The following is a 20,831-nucleotide window of genomic DNA, read 5'->3' on the forward strand; positions in this document are numbered from 1 at the left end:
TGACTTCCAGTAGAAATTTGCAGACTTGCAGTAGAATAAGGAGTGCAGATGTGTTGATGAGTTGGTCGGGTCATGAAAAATTCAGTATCTTTTGTTGTGACTATGTGAGAGCTATCGATGTTAGTGGTTATATGATGTTAAATTTTCTTGTGATCCCTTAAATTTGCTTGTCTGCCTGAACATGACAAATTGCATTTGCAAGCTGGTAAGCATTTTTATCTTCTTCAGATAAGAATTCCATGTCCCCCAGGCCGAGCGATAAGGTGAGCAACAGAGAGTTCTTCAGGATCAAAATCCTCCAGGGTGAGGCCTGCCATTGAAGAGAAGAAGACAGCCAAACCATAGTGACGAGGGCAGGCCCGTCCTTAGTCGTGGTGTTCCACGGCCGCACCGCCGTGATCATCACGCCGACGATCCTCAAGTTCAAGGAGCACTTGCAGACGAAGAACTACACAGTGAAGTTCAGAAATGAAGCCGTAGGCACGCGGAAGGCGGGGTGGGACTTCGAACACATCGGCTGGGAGAACGAAAGGCATCGAGTCAGGATCTTCCAATGGAAGAACTGATGACTTCCTGTAGAAATGCACTAGAATAAGATCATGCTTGAACTGATGCTGTGTCATGAGTTGATTGGTCAGGGGGAAATCAGTAATTCAGTATGCTGTGTTTGTCAGAGCTATCAATCAATGTTATCAGTTATTCTTGTCGAAAAAAATGTTAGCAATCTGATGCTATTAAATTTTCTTTTGTTCTTGTAAGCAGTCTGCTAGAGGGTTTATGCAGTTAAACAATATAGTCGTCTTCAGAATCCTGTCCTCCATGCTTCGCAAGGTGAGCAACAGAGATTTCTTCAGAATTCAGAGTGAGGGCCAGCCATTAAGATGGAGCAGAGGAGAGGAACCGCCCATTGGTGGCGTGGCAGGCCCAATTCTTGATCCCCATGGCTGCTCCTTGTCTCTTCTCATTGTCGCTCATGGTGGCGGCTAGTCGGGCGTGGCCGCTGGCCTCCTCTGGTTTGGTGCCGAGGCAGCGGCGCCCATATTGCCGACCTTGCCAGCTCCGGATTCGCGGCTTAGTTCTCGCTTTTCATGCACGGACGCGCTCAGGGCTCGCAACGGGGTTCCCAGCTCGCAACGGGGTTCCCAGCGGCCGCCGGTGGCAGCGAGAGGCCTCGCCGACCGCCATCTCGCCGGTATAAACATTTGCGTAGAACCCCGATCGCGATTATTAATCCCGATCCAATATAGAGGGTTTTCTGAAAAAATGTCAGATCCATAATTTCAAACGCCACCCTAGTTTGGATCGCGATAATAGTCGCAATCCAAACTAGAGGGTTATGTGCAAATTTTGGCTCAGATATTTCCGAAAACACCCTAGCCGCGATTCAGTATTTGATAGAAGCCCCCCTCCACGATTTCAAATAAGCCCTCCTTCACATGTGCAGCTCACCGCTAAGCATTCTGATTCCCCCCTGCTCCAGGTGATCCATCGCCGCCGCCGGCCGCGGCGTCTTCCATCCGGTGCAAGCGGAATGTTCAATTTGGACCCATCGATCCCCCTTGCTCCTATTCAAACCCTAGCACAAGATTTTCGCTGGTACTGTTCAAATGAGCTTCGCTGGCTCCTCCGCTCCTGCAGCAAGGGCAGGAAGAGCGTGATTCGCCGCCTCCCTGCGCACGCGGCGTGGCCGATCTGCCGCCCTTGTTTGGTCAATGGGGATGTGCGAGCAGATCAGAAGATGGACGGGGCCTTCGATTGCGTCGCGCTGCTCCAGGGAGTATGATCAGCGAGCCTGCTCCGGTTACTCGGATGGACATATGCCTTCTGTGCCAGACTACCAGTAAACAGTGACACCAACTGCCATTGCAAGCAGGCAAGGGAAGCAATCAGACCACCAATGACAAAACTACCCTGCAGTATCAAATGTAACTGGGTTGCAGAACCACTTCCACCTACCCCTCTCTGTGCAAGCATTCCAGCAATTTCGAACTTTACAGCACACTTTGTAGCAAGTCAGTTTTAGTGCTAGCTCAGATATTTGGGATTACATATGGGGTAATCCTGTTTTATCCTCAATCAAGGCTTATAAAAACTGTCATTGGGCATACCACACTGGCTCTGGAATTCATCTTGCCAGTTAAACCACAAGTGTAGCAATTTCACCTACAGCTGACTCAGGCAGCAACATAAGAAGTAGAGCAAGGATGGACTCCATCACAGCTATGGGTGGGCATTCAAGTAACCCGAAAATTTCGGGTTGAGTAATTCGGTTTTTAGGAATTTTGGGTTTTCAAAATTGCTACCCGAAATTTGCCTGAAAAAAGAAGAACCTGATAATTCGGGTACCCGAAAATTTGGGTTCGGGTTCGGGTTTTCACGAACTACCCGAGAATCTGTGAGATTGCTTGCAAAATTTGTATCATCTTTGCATGAATCAAAAAGAAATTTAAAACAAAAATTATCAATAGTAATAAAGCCGCACAACAAGCTAACAAGCTTACGAAACAAAGACAGTAGAGCCTTGTTTAGATGCACTCAAAATTCCAACTTTTTACACTCTCTCTCCATCACATCAATTTTGGGACACATGCATGGAGCAGTAAATGTATGTAAAAAAATAACTAATTGCACAGTTTAATTGTACATCACGAGACGAATCTTTTAAGCCTAGTTAGTCCATGATTAGATAAAATTTGTCAAATGCAAACGAAAGCGCTACAGTATCAAATGTTATAAAATTTTGCAATCCTAGATCTCACGTCGGCTAAAAGGCACCAAGCATTCAAGGATAGTGGAGCACTAGCATTAAATTGTTTACGGATCGACACCAAAAGAAAACCAAACGAAAATCAAAGACCAGACTTCCATCGGGACTTGGTCCAGTGTTACGTCATGCACTTGCAGTCGTCCTCTCGGTCGACACTGAGACTATCTCCAGCGGATGACTGTAAAGGGTCCTCTATATATAGAGGAAGATTCCGTTCTCTACTGCTTCAGCAGCGTTCTCTAAATGGTCCTCTAAAATAGAGAACGCTACAGGTTTCCTCTATATATAGAGATTCTCTCTCCTCTTCTCTATTTTTTCTTTACGTTTCAAACACTGAATTAAATAAAAATAAAATATGTTCATAGCGTTTGAGGTATGATAAATACGTACGTACAAAAATTTGTAACAAAATACGTTTCTAATATAAGGTTTAATGTATAGAGAACGAGATTTAGAGAACGTTGTTGGAGAGAAATGAGATATAGAGGAGAGAATCTTGTAGAGAATTCTGTAAATGAAGGATGTAGAGGATGGGATTTGGAGGATATCGCTGGAGACAGCCTGAGGCAACGCGGATCGAGGAGCTGCAAGACGCCAATCGAGAGGGACAGGCTGCAGCGGAAGGAGCCCAGGACCTAGGCGCGTTGTGGCCTCGTGGGTGAGCACACGCATGAGGAAGACTAGCGGACTGCTTCCGCCATGGTCTGGGCGGACGAACAAGACGGTGAGAGCTGGGCGGCGGCGGAAAGCATGAGGTGGGAGGAGCGCAGGGAAAAGATAGGATAGGTGAGTGGATGCGGGGTATTCTGATCGGTGCTTGGGTTCGAGCTAGATGCGCATGGAAGGATGGAGTGGGCTGAAATTGTAGCTATAGGGTATAATAATGGGCTGGGTTGAAAATACTTGGGCTGCTGGACTACCTGGAAGTTTGGATTTTTTTTAGTTCGGGTACCGAGGTTCTAAACCCGATTTACCCATAATAATTTTGGGTATCGAGACTTGCTACCCGAAGTAGTGATCGGGTTTTTCGGGTTCGGGCTCAGGTTTTTCGGGTTCGGGGTTCGGATTTCGGATAATATGCCCAGCTATAATCACAGCTGGTCTTGGATGCGGGAGGATTAAAGCATATGTTCATGTTTTTTCATGGCACTAACTGTTTCCACGTTTCTTTTTTTTTACTTGCAGATGGTACATGCTAGCATGAAATTGGCTATTGCTGTGGCTTAGTTTCAATAATTACTCTTTTTCTTTTCTCAATTTCTTTTTTGATTTTAGATCTATCATTATTTATTACTCCCTTTGGTCATTAATAGAGTTTATTAGGACCCAGAGGTAGTGATTACTTTCATAAGCTTTTGAATACCATGGGCAACTTGAAATCTATGCCGCCTATCACAAAAATCTTCTGTTTCTTGTTCTAATTTTATTTGTGAAGATAAGCAGTTAAACACATTGTAAGCAGCCACAGTACTGAGGTTCTGAACTCTGCATTTCATATGGAAAGTCATGCCATTTCATGATCAACTCAGACGAGAGAAACAAAAAAGGTATTGTATTTAATACTATTCTGTATTATTATTTACAAAAAAAAATTTCTCGAAATAGAGTACTTCCAAAAATTTAGCACTGAGGTGAACATTGGACAGGCAAAACTTCCACCAAATGGACTAAAAATTCAGTTTCCAGAATTTCAATCTGCCCTTTGGACAAAATTTAGATTTCATCCGCCCAATGCACGAAAACACAATTTCATCCATAAACTAGATGAAGACTCATTTTTCGTCTGCCCTATTTTTGTAGTTACTCCAATTCGATTAATAGTTGTGTAAATAAAATAAGAAATAGTATTAAAGTATGGTACTTGATCTTCACTGGCCATCAGATGGGAAGTAAACTATGGCACTACTAACTAGTAACGAGCACATCTATCAATTTGTTCAGCGCCTGAGGGCCTGAACTGGCCTGCTAGTACCATCAGGGACTCACGTCCAGCGGAACTCAACAGGGTTCCTCACTTGATGCCCATCGTTCTCCCACACGATGTGTCCGAACTGCGTCGACCCGACCGCGGTCTTCTTACTCCTGAACACGACCTTGTAGCTCTTCTTCTCGTTCTGCTTCTCGAACTGCAGCGTCCGTGGCGTGACCGCCACCGCCACCTGGTCCGGCGCCACAACCCTCACGGTGTAGGTCTCTGGACCCTCCGACACCTTCGTTACAGTGCGCTTCAGCACGCGGACGCCGGTGCCGTTGCTGAAGTCCACGACGAGCGACGGGTAGTTGAGCCCGGCAGCGCCGCCGGGGAGTGTCCTCGTGCAGCCGGCGAAGCCGGGCATGAACATACTGAGCTGCGCGGCGCTGTACTTCAGCGCGCAGAGGAAGTCGACGTAGTCCTGCTCCACGGCGTCGTAGACCAGGCCCGGGTCGAGCGCCAGCTGCGGCCGGACGTGCCCGGCCCCGGCCGCCATCGGCGTCGCGACGCCGCTGCTGGTGCGGCTGTTGTCCGAGATGCCTCGGCCGTGGCTGTCGAGCGTCGCCGCGGTCACGGCCGGCGTCCAGTCGCGGTGCTTGTGCTTCAGCAGCTCCGCGACGCCGGCGACGTGCGGGTACGGCATGGAGGTGCCCGAGACGATGTTGAAGCTCGACCGTCTCGCGTCGCTCCTGCTCTGCGTCAGGGGCGACTCGACGGGCCACGCGGCGATGATGTTCGCGCCCGGCGCGATGACGTCCGGCTTGAGGATCTCGCGGACGATGTGGTTGGGCCCACGCGACGAGAAGGACGCCACCACCGGCGCGCGGTTCTCGCCGGTGACCATGCGGCCGGTGAAGCAGAACGACGCCACCGGGTCAGGCACCGAGTCGATGTACGCCGAGAGCCTGTCGGCTTCACGGGCGCTGACGGTGACAGCCGGAAGGGTGAATGGCTGGACCATGAGCCCGTCCATACGCCGATCCAGGGGGGAGACGGAGACCAGCCCGCTGCCACCGGCCTTCTTCACTGCGACGCCGTACGACGGGTAAACGCCGAAATCGCGAGCGCACATGACGATCTTGCCCCTGATCCTGTCGGATCCAAGATCGTTGGAGCAGTTGCTGGGCAATAGACGGATCATTTCTGTTCGGTTGGTCGTGTGGGCGTAGAGGGACTGCCCGGTGAGGACCTGGCCGTTCCCGAGCGTGATGCTCACCGGGAACACCCGGTCCACGGTGGCGGCGCCGACCGTTGTGATCCACGGCGCCACGTTGCTCAGCGTGAATTCCCGCGGGCCGAAGTTGCCGGCGGAGCAGGCGACGAACAAGCCCGCCCGCACGGCGCCGAACAAGGCGATGGACATGGCGTCTTTGTAGAAGTCGGGGTCGTCCAGGCCTCCGACTGACAGGGACAGGATGTCGACGCCGTCCTTCACCGCGGCGTCGATCGCCGCGACGATGGCCGCGGTGCTGCAGTCGTGCAGGACGCACGCCTTGTACATGGCGACCCTCGCTCTGGGAGCCACGCCCCTCGAGGTCCCGCGCGCGAACCCGAAGAGGCCGGTGTCGGGGACCTCCGAGCCGGCGGCCGTGGACGCGACGTGCGTGCCGTGCCCGGCCTTGTCCCGCGGCGACAGGAAATCGTCTGTCGCCAGGCTCATGCCGGCGGTGAAGGACCTGGCGCCGACTAGCTTGTCGTTGCACATGCTGGCGTTGAACCGCTCGCCGTCGACGCACCGACCCTTCCAGCTCGGCCGGACGGAGCCGAGCCCGGTGTCGTCGAAGCTGGCGCTCTCCGGCCAGATGCCGCTGTCGACGAAGCCGATGATGACGCCGTCGCCGAAGTTCGTGTCCGGCCAGATGCCGAAGTCCCTGTCGAGGCCGAGGAAGCCCGGGGACCTGGTGGTGTGCAGATGCACCAGCCTGTCCTTGTGCACGACGGCCACGCCCGGGGTGTTCGACAGGCGCCGGGCTTCGCCGTGGGTGAGCTCGGCGGCGAAGCCGTGTATCGCGGTGTCGTACACGTAGAAGACGCAGCTGGAGTTGGTGGCCGGGGAGAGGGAGGCCACCATTGAGGTGTACCAGTGCCCGTGGGTGGCGAAGTGGGATGGCTTGGTGAGGTGGTCGGTGTGGACGATGTAGGCGCTGCGAGGCTGACGAGGCATGCGTCCATGGTGGCCGCTGCTCGGACTGCTTTGTGTTGGGACGGTGGCTGAGGCTTGTGCAAGCAGAAGCAAGAAGCTTAAGCAACGCAAGGGACTGGCGGGGATGGACGGCTTGTTGATGCACCACGGCAGGTTCGGCTTGGGTCGACGAAATGGTTAGGTAGTGTTTGGATCCAAAGTGTAAAAGGGTAAAAGGGTAAAAATTTTGCCATTTGCTAAAAGTGGTAAAAGTTTTGCTATTAGGGGTGTTTGGATCCAAATGGTAAAAGTTTTGGTAAAAGCTCATTTAAACCTCTTTTCTCCTTTTTGCCATAGGGTGTTTGGGTCCAAATGGAAAAAAAAGAGCAAATTTTTTGCTGTTTCCTTTTGCTATCTGTTTTTGCTATTTTCTTTTTGCCATAGGGTGTTTGGGTCCAAATGGAAAAAAAAGAGCAATATTTTTTTCTATTTGCCCTTTTGCCAAAGGATCCAAACAGGCCCTTAAGGATGCACGGTTGTTTATATTCAGCGAAGCTGTCGATGGCTCACATCAAGGATTTTCCATTTCGTTTGGCTGGAGGCTGGAGTCATCCATTTGATCCACTGGACTAGCTGTCACTATGAAATACTTCGTCACATTCTGATCTGCAATAGTTTCTTATTAGGCATGCTTAGGCAAATGTTTAGTTCTAGCCAAAGTTTGATCATGCAAAATCTTCTCTTTCAACAAGATCAGCTAGACTATATTCCAGGAAAGATTAAGGTGTACTTTTTAAAAGATAAATGTTGCTATTTTTTATTCGGCACAACTTAGACGAAAATAACTATTAGTATAATTCTCAAGATTAGGAGTATAATAGGATGAGCTATATCTCGGCTGGCAAGTGGCGTGGCTGTTCACACCACCCACCCGCGTTCGATTTCTAGAATCAGAGCTGGTACTCCTACCTTTTTTCCTTAGTGATCTACCATTTGTTACACTATGACTTCAGGCAGCAGTTTTTACAGACGTAATGCTCCAAACATGACGGGTACATTGCCCACACTGGGCTACACTCAATTTACACCTTCTCCTTAGATTTTGGCTAGAAGTATGAGGACGAGGGCGGGTGATTAAAAATTCATGCGTTTCTAATTGGCGTTGCTAGCGCCCGGACGTCCGATGGATGTTCCGTTGCAACATTGAGAATTCACTAAGGTAACATCGGATATCACCTATTACAACATACGAAACCATACGTAAAACTGACTATGATATCTGATTCCAAGAAATAAAATTCCCACCGTAACATGTACATCATGCTCCGTGCGACATCCGCTCAAAATGGTAACATGCAGAAACAATGTTTGCAACATTGACGCTTACCTTTTGGGACATCCAAAATTATGTGTTGCAACATCAGAAAATCACAAATTGAAGACATCGAATAAAAATGATCACCCATTGCGACAGCATAAAATCATCTTCTGCGGCATAAAAAAAAAGTTTGCAACATCTCAGCTCGGCGCCTACGGCTGCAACACAGGGCGTGGTCAGCTCGGGCACCGCGTAGCGTGGAGGGACGGCCGTGGTCTTGTCGGCGGAACGGCAGGGGTGCGCGCGCAGGGGCTGCGCGGGGACATGGTGGGTGGAGCTCGTCGCTAGGGAGGATCTGCACGGTGGCGAATGGAGGGGTGAGGGCTCAAATCGGTTAAGGAGGATGAGAGGGGCCATAGCCACGAGGAATTGAAGAGTGGCTCACCAGAAGCGGCGGATTTGGCGGCGCCCCCGCAAGGCCTCCTCCTACGTCGGCGACGGCCACGGCGAGCGAGACGTCGTCAAGCAAGTCGCAAGCGGAGAGGTCAAGCCGCTCGAGCGCCGGGAACGCACGGGAGCGGCTCCCGACGGAGCACCCGCAGCGCACGACGATGCGCGGCCTTGGTGCACTCGAAGGCGCAGCTGACCCTCGGATGTTATATTAGTTAACTCTCGAAGGCGCTAATAGTGGATGGGAGCAAAATGAGTGGATTGGAGGGGTGGGCGTGATGGAGTGTCCGAGCGTCCGGATGACTGATGCCAAGCATTACTGTTTTCTAATTTACATTTGTTTGGACATTTATACTACGAAAATTATGATAGGAACGTGCTGCAAAGAAAATAGCACTGCCACCTTTTCTCTAAATCTCAGTATGAGGGTAAGTATATTGGAGCCGTCTAATAGATGATCTCATGCAGTGATACGTCATCTTGAGATGATTGAACAGACAATCTAGAAGTTGTCATTTTTTTTATCTTAGAGTATATCATATCCCTTAATTTGTGGAATGCAAAAAAAGAATATTGTGAGTAATACGACAACAACAACTCGTATAATGGTGAGTAAGTGATCTCATATTTTTTCATTTTAGGGGGTGTTCGTTTCCGGGTATCTAAATTTTAGAGGGGTCACATCAAAGAGAATCTTATCATTTAGAAGTATTAAATAAAGTCTAATTACAAAACTAATTGCAGAACCCTAGTGCTAATTTGCGAGACGAATCTAATGAGGTATATTAGTCCATGATTAGCGAACAATTACTGTAGCATCACTGTGGCAAATTATGGATTAATTAGGCTCATTAAATTTGTCTCGCGAATTAGCATCTAGCTGTGCAAAAAGTTTTATAAACAGATTTTATTTAGTACTTGTAAATAGCAAGATTCTCTTTGATGTGATGGGTCTAAAGTTTAGATAGGAGGAAACGAACAGGCCCTTAGTCTATGAAATGGTTATTTAGCAAATCAACCACCTTATTTTCCTTCATATCATAAAAAAAAATCTAGATAGATCTGCGTAAGACAAGCTATCACTAAAACGCGCCGCCTGCGAAAACACGCTATCCACGTCTGCTAAAACAAAATTAACCGTTCGATTGTTATCTCACGGCAATAATTTCACTGCATCGAAATTTTTTTACTGTTGTCTCCACGTGTCTTGTTTTCCTTGGTGAGCCCGTCGAAGCATCTCGGAGGTTGTACGGTTGCGAGTGGACAGGACGGGTCTCGTCTCTTCCTCTCCATCTTCCTCTCTTCTTCTCCCTCTCTCTATCGCTTGCTGCCCAGGGCGCACGACCATAAGCAGCCGCGCCGGCACCGGTGGTGCGCGTCACCGTTGGAGGCGGTGTCATCGCCCTCTGTGGAGGAGGAGCGGGAGCGCGAGCGGCGGCGGCACGCGGGAGCAGCCCAAGTGCGGGGAGGTGACGGACGGGACAACGGCGGAGTGCGCTGCTGCTTCTCTTGCGCTGTCGTCGAGCTCGTCGTCCTCGCCGCGGTGCGAGTGCCCCGCCGCACTCTGCCGCCGCGCCATCCGTGCCCGGAGGCGGCGACGGCCCGCGCCCGCGCCGCGCAGGCCGAAAAGGAGTTGGACGACTTCATCTCCGCGGACGCCGCCTTAGGACGCTCGCCGCAGCAGCCTAGGATAGGAGCGGCGACGCCATGGACTTCTGCTACTGGCCGGGGTCACCCAAGCACGACGAGCTCGTCCGACCATGGCGCCGTTCAAGCCAGCGGCCATGGCGCCATTCAAGCTGCCGACCAGGTAGCCCCGGCCATGGCGTCCGCAGCTTCCGCGCCGCCGGCCCGAGCACCCGTGGTTTCCGCGCCGCCCGCCTGGGTGCCTACAGCCTCCGCACCGCCGGCACAGCTGCCCGCGGCCCAACCGCGGCCTCCTCGCCGCTGGCTCAAGCGGCCTCCGCGCCGCCAGCCTGGGTGCTGCAGCCTCTCACCCCTGGCTCGAGCGTCCTTCGCGCCGCCGGCCCAAGCACCCGCGGCCTCCGCGCCGCTAGCCCTGGCGCCCTTCGAGCCGCCGGCTTGTGCCCGACGAGAGCGATCTGCGAGAGGAGGATTGGGAACGGGAGAGAGAGGTGAGGCGAATGGGCAACAAAAACGGCCGAACGGGATTGAGTACAGGGTAATTTCGATGCGGTCAAGTTTGTTAAGGGTAATTTCGTCCCTTTTCTTATTCTGACATGGGAGCAGGAGCAGCTAACCGAAATGTGAGATAGGATGGAAGGAGTGTCGTAGAAGGAATAAAAATTAAACTTAGTATCATATAAAGCAGCAAAAAAAAATTTCCGGATCAAAGAAGAAATTAAATCATCTTTGATGTTCAATAAGAAATTTTCTTGAAAAAATTAGCAGACTCTCTAATTTGCATGTAGATATTAGATTCTATGGATATGAACCCCATAAGAGTGGTCACGAAGGTTACAGAATTAAGAACTAAGGAGCAAAGAGCAAACTCATCATAAAGCACTTTCTTTTGTCTATCTACTCATCTATGCCTCTTAGCTGTAGCATGCAATACATATCACCATGTACTAATGCTAGTGTACGTCATCACGCATTGTAATATATGCATACCAAACATGCCTGGTTTCCATAAAAGCAAACTAACCTTTTGCGAATAATTATATAACTAAGTGGTACTTTCTGATCTTGGCAGCAACATGACCATTGCCATCACCCGTACTCAAGCATCAAGCCAGCAAGCTGGTGAAGGATTGTGGGCAACCGCACGGCTTGACATAATCTCGGTGTACCTGTAGTCTATGTATGTAGGATTTGCCTGGCATCTAGGAGATATGCACCATGTTTTTAATTGTCTGTCTAAGAGCTACATTGATGCTGCTGATCACCTATGTATAATGCCCAACCTAAACAGTTTTTAACAAGAATGGAACATCAAATATTCATTGCTGCAGATATGATAGGGCGCGCATAGCGTGCCGAATGTTACAGTAACCTTTAACCATCGTTACCTTCTCCACGCGCAAAGGCGCGCGCCATGCACCAGTAAGTAGTAACCATAGAAGGCGCGCGATCTGATCCGCGTACTGCATTGGGCCAGCTGCGACTGCGAAGCCCAATGGTGGCCGCATGTGGGCCGAACCCCAATTATTAGCATCTGCGGCTGCCGGTTGGGCCTTGGCCTCCCTTTGTGCGTAGGCTTGCGGCCGTGCCGCGCGGATCTGCATTTGAGGCGGCCGCGCCCTTGTCGGCGGCCTGAACCTGCCGCGGCGCCGCTTCATCCTCGCGTGCTCGGTGGTTGGCTGTTCATGGTAGCGTAGGGCAGGCTCCGGCGTGTCACCACCAAATTCTTGACCCTGATGGTAATTCTGGACACCCAGGGTACCACTGAGATCTGGTGGATAATATATCCGGCTATTTGCTATTTCTGTATGATTTCTTTGCAGTTTCTCTGAGTCAACGCTAACAAAAACAAATGCTCGACGACAAGATCGACCGAGTCCAGAGAAGCTCAGATCCTAGCGATCCTTGGTCTGTTGACTACGCACGCCCTCCTTTTCCCCACGTTTTCATCACAGCTTCTCCGTGTTCCATTTCCAGTTGAAGTTTCCATGACTTGTGCAGTGGATCAACCAGTTCAGCTTTCTAAACATAAAAGTTTGTGCAGAGTATTAATCAAAAGATTTCAGCGTTACTGTTTCACGCAGAAATTTATTGTTTTAACAACAATCTACAGACTACGGGGGTCGAATTCAAAAGAGAGACCAAATACGGAGAACATCTGTTTCAGCACAGATCAGATTTGGGTCAGGTGCCAACAACTTCCATGCGATCGGCAAAGGACAACCAGAGACGGAAATCCCTCCCTGGAGAAAGCTGCAGCCAGATCCTTGGTCTGCTGGACTCCACACGCCTCTCTGTTCCCCACGTTTCCATCGCAGCTTCTCTGTGTCCCAGTCCCAGGCCATTTCCAATCCAAGGTTCCATCACTTGTGCAGTGAATCAAGGGCAGGCCCAAGCGAGCGCTAGCATCTTGGCCGCCGCCTTTGCAGCCGGCGCGGCATTTGCGGCGGTAGAGCGCGCGACCGGCGGATGGGGATTGGAGGCAGACGAGCACAAGGCGGCTTATCCTGGCGGCGGGTGTCGCCGGCCGGAGGGCGCGAGGCCTCTGCTGCGCTTTTGGGTGCGGGAATGGCGCGTGGGGATTGCCGCGGAGAATGGACTGGCTGGTTCAGAAGGTAGGGAGGACGACGGCGTCGGGAAGCGGAGGACGGGCGCGAGCGCGAGGACGCCGATGAGGGAGCAGAGATGAGCGGCCATCCAAAAGGAGGGGCGTATTTGAAAAGTTTCAGGGGGCTATCTGACAAATATCGGATCGCGATCGCGATCCTAGGGGGTGTTTTGTAAAATACCGGATCGTGATTAATAGTCGTGATCCGATAAGGGGGTTTTATGTAAAAAGTTTGCTCCATCGACATGGAAACCGACCATGCCCGGTTGCCGTCGGCAAGCCCCGCCGCCGTGCATCCCAGGCAAGTCTCTTCAAGCTCGCGTGCCCTGATGATGCATCTGCCCCCGCTCACGGCCGGAGATTCTCCGCTCGACTCCATCGCGCACCTTGTTGCAGCCCAGCAAAGGAGCCGCCTTTTCGGCGTTCCCGCGAGCCACGGAGGGCGGCGCCGGCCGCCGGGCGTAGCAGCTCATGGTGGCTCGCCGGATGTCAGAGTTGATGAAGGGGCGGATGGGATTCGCGGCCGGCTGGAACGATTTATTTGTACTGCTGGAGTGAGTCCTCTTAATCTCCCCTCGGCATTCCATTCGATACCTCACCAATCCGGCGAATCCTGATTGATATTGATGCCATGTCGGCAACGATGTCAATGCTCCTGATTTCTCTACTCCAATGAATGTTGAATGGCAGCAAATACATGCCTGATGGATTGATGCAAGATGGGATCGAAGTAGATCGGCAGGGAGACAGCGACTTTGCCTGACAGACTGAACCCAGCCTCAAGTCTGAAGAGGCCAAGTGCCCAAGTCTGACCGACAACAAATCATCACATTCAGAGTGTCCTCAATATCTTTATCTGAACTGATAATATAGTTTCAAATAGAACAACTTCAGGTTTTACATTCATGACGTCGTAACCCAGCAACGAAAGAAAAGGATAACAGTGACACTGGGATTAATTTCAGGATTGATTGGCTTTTGTTTGAATCATACTGTTCCTGGTTACATGAGAGGAATCATTTCAGCATAGATGTTAAATGCGATGTATTTCTTCTGCACTTTCTGCTGCAGTGATGTTTAACAGCAAATTGTGTGTACGATAATTTAACTATCCACTACCTTACTTTCTATTGTTTCTGACTAATGTGCGGTGCAAACGAGGTCCATGAGGATTCAGGTGGACAGCCATCCAAAGGGCAGCTCAGAGCACATCATCCCAACTGGGCTGGATTCCTTCCCCAGCTTCCTCCCAAAATACAAGAGGCCAGCTAACACTACCGTGAAGTACACAAAAAGATTTACTAGGAAAGCAAACGCGAGAGGCCAGATTAGCATTGTTGCCTTTTCTGGTCCCTGAGACCTACCTGCCATGGAACCAAGGCCCTGTGCTTGTTCTTGGGAAGTGCAGGCTACCATTAGAGCACGTTGAACCACATGCAGTTATGCAGCACTCGCAGGCAGAGAGAAAGGATGAATCGAACAAAAATACATGGTGTGTAGTGGGGGTGCAAGCTCCAGCCTCCAAGTGCGTGCAGGCAGGTGTTGCCGAGACGTTTCAGGTTCTCTGAAATAGGCAAACAGCTAGCTTTGGGCTCTGAGAGGTGGTTTTCAGAAATGCAAAATCAGGAGCGATGCTGGAAGTGGGCAAAGTGCTTGCCGCCCGTCAGCCCAAGGAATAGCTATCTAATTCTGGACGCATGGCTAACCGTGCACGAATGACTGATTGCTCAACCGACCACTACCATCCAACATCCTGTCTCCACATCTAACATGCCAGTCCTGCAAAACAAACTCAGAACAAGATGAACTTCAGAACTGAAAGAAGCTGTTGCGTCACTTTGTAAACCACTCGCCAAAGCGGCTCAGGAGCAGGACCAGCGTCCAAAGCAGCAACGGCGACGGCTCTCCGAGGTGTCTTCGTATCCATCATTCAGGGCTAATGGGTCCTAAGTTCAGGGGAAATGACACCGGCTTCAGACGGATCGATACAGCAGATGCACATCTCGATCGACCCGTCCGACGTCGGTGTCATCTCTCCTGAGCTTAAGACGCACACCCAGAACAGCAGCTCTCGTCCCTCTCCTCTCCTCTATGCTCATGCCCTACCACTAGTCTGCTACTACCTCTGCAAGTTTTTGCTTGCTGCCTGAAGATACACACAACCATGTCCATGTACTCCTACTTCTCTGTGTCCCTATGCCTGCAGAATACACACGCACATGTTGCCTTTATATAGAGGCGGCAAGCAGGGAGTGGCTTGCGAGGACTGTGTGCGGCAGGCATTTCTAGTTGCCACTGCAGGTCTGCAGAGACCCGGCGATTGATGCGTTCATGCCGGTAGCGAGTGACGTCCAGCCGGTGACGACCGGCGAAGAATGCCATGAGGTGATCCAGCCAAGCTTTGACCGGCGGAAGCTCGTGCTTTCACACAGCTTAAAGACCGGTGATTAGTCTGATAGGCACGGGTCAACGCCTCTGACACCGGCGCGCGTCGTTGCGAGTAAACGCTCCAGCGCACTCGACTGTCACGCAGTATTTTGTTTAGCTGAAAACTGACAGCGCAACAGTGGAGCAGCACTATGGTCGAGCAAGGCCAGGTTGTGCGCACGGCGATGCTCTTCGACGCCTGTGTTCTCCATCGACGTTCGTGTTTTGTGCCAACTGCCAACAGCATGGGAGGAGCTGTCGCAATGGCCATTCTAGATTCCTCCGCTCTTATCTCCTTGATGATTCTGTTGTTGTGAATCGTGATTGCTCTGTATCTAGTTCACTGCACAGAGCAAAGCTCTTCAGTCTCCAGGCTGTGACAAAGCAGAGGTCCACGGTCAGCACTGATGTGGACATTCTCTTTTTTTTATATATGAAACCGAGCTTTTGGCTCGTCTTAGAATCATTGGTTTCTCCAAGAAATCTGCCATGATTGAATTAAGCTGTACATATATGTACAGAAACAGCGGGTTTAGAGTTCTATAACAGCCAGCATAGGTTTGATCGACGCCTTCTTTCGAGCGGTCTAATTATTCAGATTCCCAGTGATATGCAGCTCTTGTTTTCCACGCCTCTGCCTGCCTGACTGAATCATTCTTCGTTAGGATAAACGAACAGATAAGAATCATGTAGTCCCTCGTGCTCCATGACTAGACTACTCTTTATCTTATGTTTGTTCTGTCAGAAAAAAGTCTGCCAAGAATCAAGTATTTATTCTAGCTTTTTCATGTTTTTTCTGTCAGAAAAAGGTCTGCTGGAAGGGTCTCAATAATGATACATGTATCTTATGTTCAGTGAACTTGACCACTAGAAAAGTCGCAGTCTAGTACTGTACTGAAAAGTATTGCTTTCAGATACTAGGATCTGCTGCAGATCAAATGTACCTGTAATGTAGTCGCTAGGTTGGTCTGGAGTCTGAACAGCATAAAGGTATGATATTGATACTAGGATCTGCTGCAGATCAAATGTACTGTAATGTAGTCGCTAGGTTGGTCTGGAGTCTGAACAGCATAAAGGTATGATATTGCTGTTGCAGTGGCAGGATTTCACATACATGCATCCGATCTATTATAAGATTTAAAGCCTTTTCTTTGATTAGGTCTGCCTTTCCTGACTCATTCAGAAATGCAGTTTAACTTAACAATCAAACAGGCTGGTGGTCGAGCAATCCATAGGCAGGAGATCCTATATCTCACTAGACGCATACCAATTCCTTTGAAAGAGACTTGAGGGATAATTAGATGTATCCATATCGTTTACTTCAAAGAAAAAAGATTACACATATCATTGGTGGTAATGAATATCACAATACAATGGATTGAACCGCAATATCCGATGCCATGAAGCAAATATTAGTATGTTTGAATTGTCACCTTGGTTAGGTCTACTCCATTATGCAATGTCCACAATGATAGACCCTTGGTTGAATTCTTTAGTGCTTTGAATCAGTTCTTTCAGAGAGCATTTTTTTTAACCACATATCTAGAACAAACTACAAAGTATGCCGCTGGGATCATGATGTTATCATTCCATAAAACAATATCATGCTCACCAGAACTGAAAGTTCATAAGTTACAAGATAAGGATTAAGTCATGATGTAAAATGTTCACGAATCTTGAAATGGAAGTTTGTATCAGGAAGATCATGCACTTCGGGGAGTTCACCTATTTTCTTCTTTTGTAAATACCTTGGTCCAAGGTTCCCATCGAAGTACTTGTGAATGCGTGCATGATATCCATCCATCTCTCCATATCGCACTACGAGAAAACACGATAGAATGGTTCCACACTGATATCCATCCGTCATAGATAGAATGGAAAACTCCGTGATGAGTCCAGTGACCCAGGTCCCTAGCGGAACCGCCTCCCGCTAACATACAGACTAGCCCAAATACAATACCTCGAATGAACGCCCACATCCACGGGCCGCGGCTTCATCCAAGGTGCCCAGGCCCATGATCTCTACTGACCGGCCGGTCGGGAAAAGCATGGCTCGCGTCCCCAACCTAGGAGATGATCGGGGACTAGATCCGTACCACGGCTCCGACTGAGGTCCCCCGACCAGGCTTCGCCTTACGCACGTCGCTATCCCCGACCAGCGAGGCTGAGGACAGCCTGACCCTGTGTACTGGCGGGCCCAGGGAGCAGATATAGCGGATAAGGGTGCGCGTCAGAATCAACTTGCCATACAGGCCAACCACTCCCCCCTGGGGTTGCAGTGCCCCTCGCTGCCGCAGTGGGAAGGCACTGTTTCACCTCACCGTCCTTATGAGTGGATGGAACACAACGACGTCGTCACGACGCGGTGGCCACACCTCCATCATGGCAGAATGACGGGGCGCAACGTTGAAGATGGAGCGTGACTGCCATACCGCGCTTATCAGTGCACGCCTGCCCCTCCGACTGGCGAAGTACAACACACAAGGATAGAACAAGACGGCCACTCTGCGACACAGGACCTGGACGGTGGCTACCCGAGGACTCCGACTGGCAGGGTTGACAACCCGATCGACGGGGCAAGGAACTCTCTCTCTCTCTCTTTCTCTACACTTAGGCCCCATGCAAGGAGGACCCCTCTGGACTATAAAAGGGAGGGTTACCTGTCTAGAAAAGGGGACCAGATCAAAATCCAAGAGATTTCTCCTCCACTCAAAAGATTGTAACTTCCCAACTCTCACAAGCACCTGGGCTCAAGCAATATATACGACCGACACCGATTGGACGTAGGGCACATTTGTCTGAACCAGTATAAATCTTGAGTTATTGTGTGCTAGGCCACCTCCGATTACGACGCACGATACACACTTCAAGTAGGTTTAGCTGCCGGCTATTTCCGGAACCAACAGTTTGGCGCCGTCCGTGGGGAGGACATCATATGTCCACTGTCCCGGCGGTCGGATGGCCTTCATCTCCGACGCCTCCAGCCTCACGAGCCTATGCGATACGATTCGCTTCGCTTCGTTGGAGTTTCCCATGGCCCCGCGCTGGGCTGTGGGCACCTCCCATCTTCACTTTCCAGGCCTTCCGCTTCGAAAGCTTGGACTCCGTTGCCGATCGTCTCGGCACACTTCTCCTCCGCGAGGAGGCCACCCCTCTGACGTCGCTCGAGGGAGACACTCCCTCGAATGGGCTGCTGGCTGACCTCAACAATGAGGCGCTCGCACGCCATATCGAGCTCATGCTCGGTGCCAACCCCCAGCGAGTGACGTGGACTTGCTCCTATTCTCGTTGCGCAACGTCTTCCACCAGCTCTCCGGAGGGACCCCGTTGTCCCCACCGCGCTCTGCGCGCAGTCGGTCCCTGTTTGGCCTCACAAACAAACGTCGCGAGCGTTTACGCCAGGGAGCTCCGGAGGGCCATACCGTAGCCCCGTCGCGACCGAGTTCGTAGGCATGATGGGGTACGGTCCCGCCTCATTCCATGATCTCTTCTTTGATGACGAGCCCCTGAGCGAAGGGTCAAGTGTTAGCGACCTGTTGCCTCTTGGCTGTCCCGCGCTGCAGGAGTACGGCATGGCGGACGTGCAGGGGCGACAACCATTCCCGGTGGAGACCGAGGATACGCACACCCCGCTAGACCCGCACGCGAAGGCCCAAGCTAACGCCCAGGCGCAAGGTGAGGACTTACGCCAGCGTCGGCAGCACCAGCCGCCGCCTGCATCGGTGCACCCCCGACACAACTCCCAGCCTAATGCTCGTACCGTTGTGGGCAGCGCGCGGGCATGCTCCCGTCAAGTCTAGCAGGCCATCATCACAGACGCCAACGGCCCCCGCAGTTTGCGCGGGCCGGGCAGAACATCATCGCCACAGATATGCTCCTGCGCAACCTGCCCGAGCCTGCGGACCCTCAACAGCAAGAGCTCCACCGCAACATCCAGATGTTGGTGGAGCATGCCGCCGTGCAGCAGGCGGAAAGCTCCGCGAGACGCCGCCGGCACGTGGCCTCCTGTCCAGTCGGGGGCAGGCTCGCAACATCCAAACCCCTCAGTCCACCAGCAGCAAGGGCGTCCACCCTAGGCGGGTCGCGATGCCGTGGCTGCACCGCCCCCCGACCCGGCGCTCGCCTCGCGGCGCCGCCCGGTGCGTGGCCGGCTCGGGCCAAACTACGACACGCGTAGCATCATGCACTCACGGCAACTGGCCCGCCGCGGCGCCGATGTCGACCGGGCCGCCACGGACGTGGCTGGTGCCTACAACCATCACCAAATACACTGGGAGACAAACCCCGCTGTATGGATGGAAGACTTCCGGCTCGCTTGTCGGGCTGGAGGAGCGAACAATGATTATTTCATCATCCAGTACCTCCCCATCTGTGTCGGGGAGTTCGTTCGAGCGTGGCTCGAATTCCTACCGCCCAACAGCATCCGTAGCTGGGCGGAGCTCAAACAGGTCTTTGTTGAGAATTTTCAGGGGACGTACATGCTCCCTGAAAACTCTTAGAACCTCAAGAGCTGCAAACAAGAGCCTAACAAGTCCCTGTGGGACTACATCCGCCGGTTCTCCAAGCAATGCAATTCTCTCCCTGATGTCATGGATGCAGACGTCATCAGCGCGTTCCTCTCAAGGACCACCTTGAACCTCGTTCACAAGCTCGGCTGCCGGAAGCCGTGCACCACCCGCGAGCACCTGGACATCGCCACGAACCACGCCTCTGGCGAGGAGGCGGTCAGGGTAGTCTTCCCCGACGGTCGGGCGAAGGGCAAGGCCAAGTGGGAGAACCAGGATGAGGGCCCCTCCTCAAGGCAGGAGAAAAGGAAGAAGAACCACCAACGTCGTCTCAACGCACCAACGGATAGGTTGAAAGAGCGAACGGCATGGTCCTCCAAGGACTCAAGGCTCGCGTCTTCGACCAGCTCAAAAAGTTCGCTGGACGCTGGGTCGGGGAACTCCCATCTATTCTCTGGAGCTTGAGGACAACTCCCGATCAATCCACAGGGTTCACCCCGTTCTTCCTAACATACGGTTCAGAGGTTGTGCTACCCTCTGACTTAAACTATGGCGCCCAAAGGGTCATACCATGACAACCTAAATCTCCTTGAAAAAACCACCATACCATGTATATCTAGAAATCCATTAATAACTACCAAAATTAATACATGCAACTAATTTTACACATCAAATCCGCGGGCAGTACGAATACTATATCCAAAGCAAACATCTAATACCATAAAACATACAACTACTACGAAATTTTTTCATCACAACATCCTAACCCTAGGTCACCTAGCAATCCAAGAAACTAAGAAATCCATGATAGAAATCGAGTTTTTTTTCAGGGATTACCTTCCTTGAAGGTAGGGGATATTCCCCCAACGTTTCCCACCCCAAATTGGCTGATTTCGGGTGGATCTGGGGCGGCGAGCGGCGCGGGAGGAGCTGGCGTCGGGTAGGAGGAGGAAAGAAAGAAGAGAGGTAGGAGGAGGGGGAAGGCTGGAGCCAGCTGTTATGTCGCGCTTGTCGCGCC

At 51.3% G+C, this 20,831-nt stretch overlaps 1 protein-coding gene across 1 annotated transcript; it reads right to left on the minus strand.

Moving 5' to 3' along the window:
• Nucleotides 1–4,749: 4,749 nt before the first annotated feature.
• LOC112881298 (subtilisin-like protease SBT1.7) lies at nt 4,750–6,903 on the minus strand. Its single transcript, XM_025945969.1, has one exon. It carries the CDS (start codon nt 6,901–6,903, stop codon nt 4,750–4,752), a length of 2,154 nt encoding a protein of 717 aa, XP_025801754.1.
• Nucleotides 6,904–20,831: the final 13,928 nt, after the last annotated feature.

This window comes from Panicum hallii, chromosome 2 (genome assembly GCF_002211085.1).
Source record: "Panicum hallii strain FIL2 chromosome 2, PHallii_v3.1, whole genome shotgun sequence".
Classification (NCBI taxonomy): Eukaryota; Viridiplantae; Streptophyta; class Magnoliopsida; order Poales; family Poaceae; genus Panicum; species Panicum hallii.